This window comes from Triticum dicoccoides, chromosome 6A, assembly GCF_002162155.2.
Source record: "Triticum dicoccoides isolate Atlit2015 ecotype Zavitan chromosome 6A, WEW_v2.0, whole genome shotgun sequence".
Classification (NCBI taxonomy): domain Eukaryota; kingdom Viridiplantae; phylum Streptophyta; class Magnoliopsida; order Poales; family Poaceae; genus Triticum; species Triticum dicoccoides.
In genome coordinates this window covers 186,200,184-186,203,025 of record NC_041390.1, presented here as the reverse complement: position 1 = coordinate 186,203,025, position 2,842 = coordinate 186,200,184, and the positions used below count along the sequence as shown (strand labels likewise).

General features: G+C 43.7%; 1 protein-coding gene across 1 annotated transcript in view; it reads right to left on the bottom strand.

The window, feature by feature from the left end:
• Positions 1-1,965, bottom strand: part of LOC119316528 (alpha/beta hydrolase domain-containing protein 17C-like) — a 6,327-nt gene extending 4,362 nt beyond the window's left edge. The window contains exon 1 of the mRNA XM_037590849.1: positions 1,461-1,965. Within this exon, the coding sequence (XP_037446746.1) occupies positions 1,461-1,816 (356 nt within the window). The 5' untranslated portion in view covers positions 1,817-1,965. The remainder of the gene's footprint in view (positions 1-1,460) is intronic.
• Positions 1,966-2,842: the final 877 nt, after the last annotated feature.

Below are 2,842 nucleotides of genomic sequence, written 5' to 3'. Positions count from 1 at the left end.
GGGGGGGGTATATTTTTTAAACCGTATAAAGCAAGGGTATTTAGGCTTATAGAGTAAATGGCACAGTAGTGTTCACTGTATCTACTCTGGGCTTTGAAACCACAGGGGTCGTTTCTGGAATCTGGAGTCATCTGTGATGTTGAAGTTATATTAGTAATAATGTAAACGCTCAACATTTTTAAAATGCCTTGCACCAAAACTAGTGGCACCATAAAGGACAAAAGTGTGTTCAGAGAACAGACATATAACACAAAGATTAACTAAATATGATAATGTTATAACCATGCTAGGTGAAGAACAAAAATCTTGAGTTTAATAAAAGCAGTGAAGGACAAGACAATCACTCCACCAAAGAATTTTAAATTTGCTAGAGTTTCTACATCAACTGAATGAATCAACGGTTCTCTCATCAGAAACTCAAACCTCTTGTCATCAACAGGTTCATTAGACTAAACCTACCTAGCTAATATTCTCCATCCAATGCATAGGAAGCAATGGGCTAAAACTCCAACGAAAGAAGAAATTAAACCCAAAAAATGGATATATTTAAACAACAGTTAGGAAGATGACAACATTGATCGCTTATTTTGGTATTTATGCTTTTATGAGGGCTGTGGACCGGACACGTGTGCTTGCATAATAATGTTGTGGAAAGCTTCATCAAGTATTGATTTCCCGCTTTTTCCTTACTAGACTCTATTAGTGAAATGTTCTAAAAGTGGTAGCATGTACTTAACACCTAATCTGAACAAATCCATCAAATTTTGGCCAAAAATAGTAACTAATAAAAATCAGGTCTTGGGCCACCTCCATAAAATCACATGAATCATGGATTATCCAATCACAGACAGGCACTTTTAATCCAAATATCCCCCTTACTACCCAAGACTGAACAACTACCAGATACTTCTCACGGCCACTTAAAGCAGACATTCCCAACAATCTACAAAAACCACAAAATGACTCACAATTCGGCAGTAGTAGTTTATTCTAATCATAAGTAAGAATTTGAGGAGGAACAAAATAACTAGACACCCATTAGCAGACGTATCAGTGACAAATGCCGCATCACAATACAAGATGAAGCCAAGCACCAATGGAGAATGAACGCACAGATTAGTACTGATTGGTTTAATTTAGACTAGAGCTAGCAAATCCAACACCAGAGAGCACTGCCCCAGCACAGCTTCATACTCATGTACCAAAACCTGAACCCAATCACGCAATACCAGAAGAAAAGTTGGCATTTTTGGTCCAGTCCAATAAGCGACCATCCTACTGACACGCAATCCCAACATTTCCACCGAGGAGTACCACTTGCGTTGTCTAAAGCCCGGTAAAAAGCGTAGCTTTGATCCAGAGAAACGCGGCCCGGGAGATCCAGGGTTACCGCCCGAATCCAGAACCACGGCGCCCCCAATCTAAAGTCTAACCCAATCCGATCCAGCGTGCGTGCGTACCCCATGAGGTTGACGTTGAGGTGCGCGCTGAGCTCGACGAAGAGCTCGTACATCTGGCCCAGGTCGGCGGCGTTGCCGTGGGAGTAGAGCAGCGTGAGCTTGGCGCCGGTCTGGCGCGCGTACATGGCGACCACGTCCGTGCCCCGCTTGGTCCGCAGCCGCCGCGCCTCCACGTTGGCCCTCCGCGGCACCCCCGTGAGCTCCACCACCACGCTCCCCTCCTTCCCCTTGGCCTCCCCGGCCGCCGCCCCCGCCCCGGCGGCATCGGGCGGCGGCAGGGGCTCGACGCCGTAGGACGGCGGGCTGGGCGGGAAGAAGGCGAAGCGGGCCGCGACCGTCGAGGTGACGCCGCCCATCCCCGCGGGGAGGTCTAGGGCTAAGGCTCGGGTGAGGGCGAGGGAGGAGACGGCGAGAGGGGAGGGGGACGACGATGAGGAGTGCGTCGGGTGGCGTTTCCGTTGCGCTGGAAGGAAGGGAAAGGGGAGGAGGAGCTGGAGGAGTGAGGAGGGATTTGTGGTCTGGGTGGTTAAGCTCTTGTGGTTTTGCACAACAGGGATTACCGGCCTGAGTTGAGTAGACTGTGGTAGTTGCTGAAAGTTACTGCTAGAACAGATTTCTAACAAATCCTTACTAAAAAAAGAGTATTGCAAACTGAAATTGCTAAGATTATTTCCATGGTTATTCTTTCACGGTTGACTATAAAATAAAAAGTTTATGTAGTTTAGTAGCCACACATAATTTAATATCATAAGTTAATATCATAGATGATCTTATTTATTGTCATACATGACACGTAATAGCATATCATTTAAGGTATCATAATATATACTCAAATATATTTTTATTTAATATCTTATAGAGATGCTTAGGCCGGTCACAATAGAAGTATCATGCATGTCAACTAGGCATTTTACTAAGGCGGCATACAATAAAATGAAAAAAGAGATGATTGAGTGTCATGATATGATAGTGTGTCATATTAGATGATGTACTAGTGTGTGTTATGCATGACAATAAATAAAGTCATTGTAATACGATCAAGTTATCATACTATGAACGGTGGGGTAGTACTTCTTATTGTGACCAGCCTTAGTTGACATGCATAATACTAGTTAGGATACTCTTATTAAGAGATGTCTGAGCCAAAAAGGAAGTTGTAGGTACCATTGATTGAAAATACGATGAGCAGCTCTCAAACAATATTCACGTACCACTTGTATATCTTGAGATTTACAATACATATTTGTCTGAATGCTATAAGATAACTTTTTTTTGAAGGGAATGCTATAAGATAACTATCTGGTACAAATGGTGGAAAATTCAGCACTAGCATCACAGTCCATAAAAAACGATTGGTATAGTAGCGTCTCATCTCAGCTCGT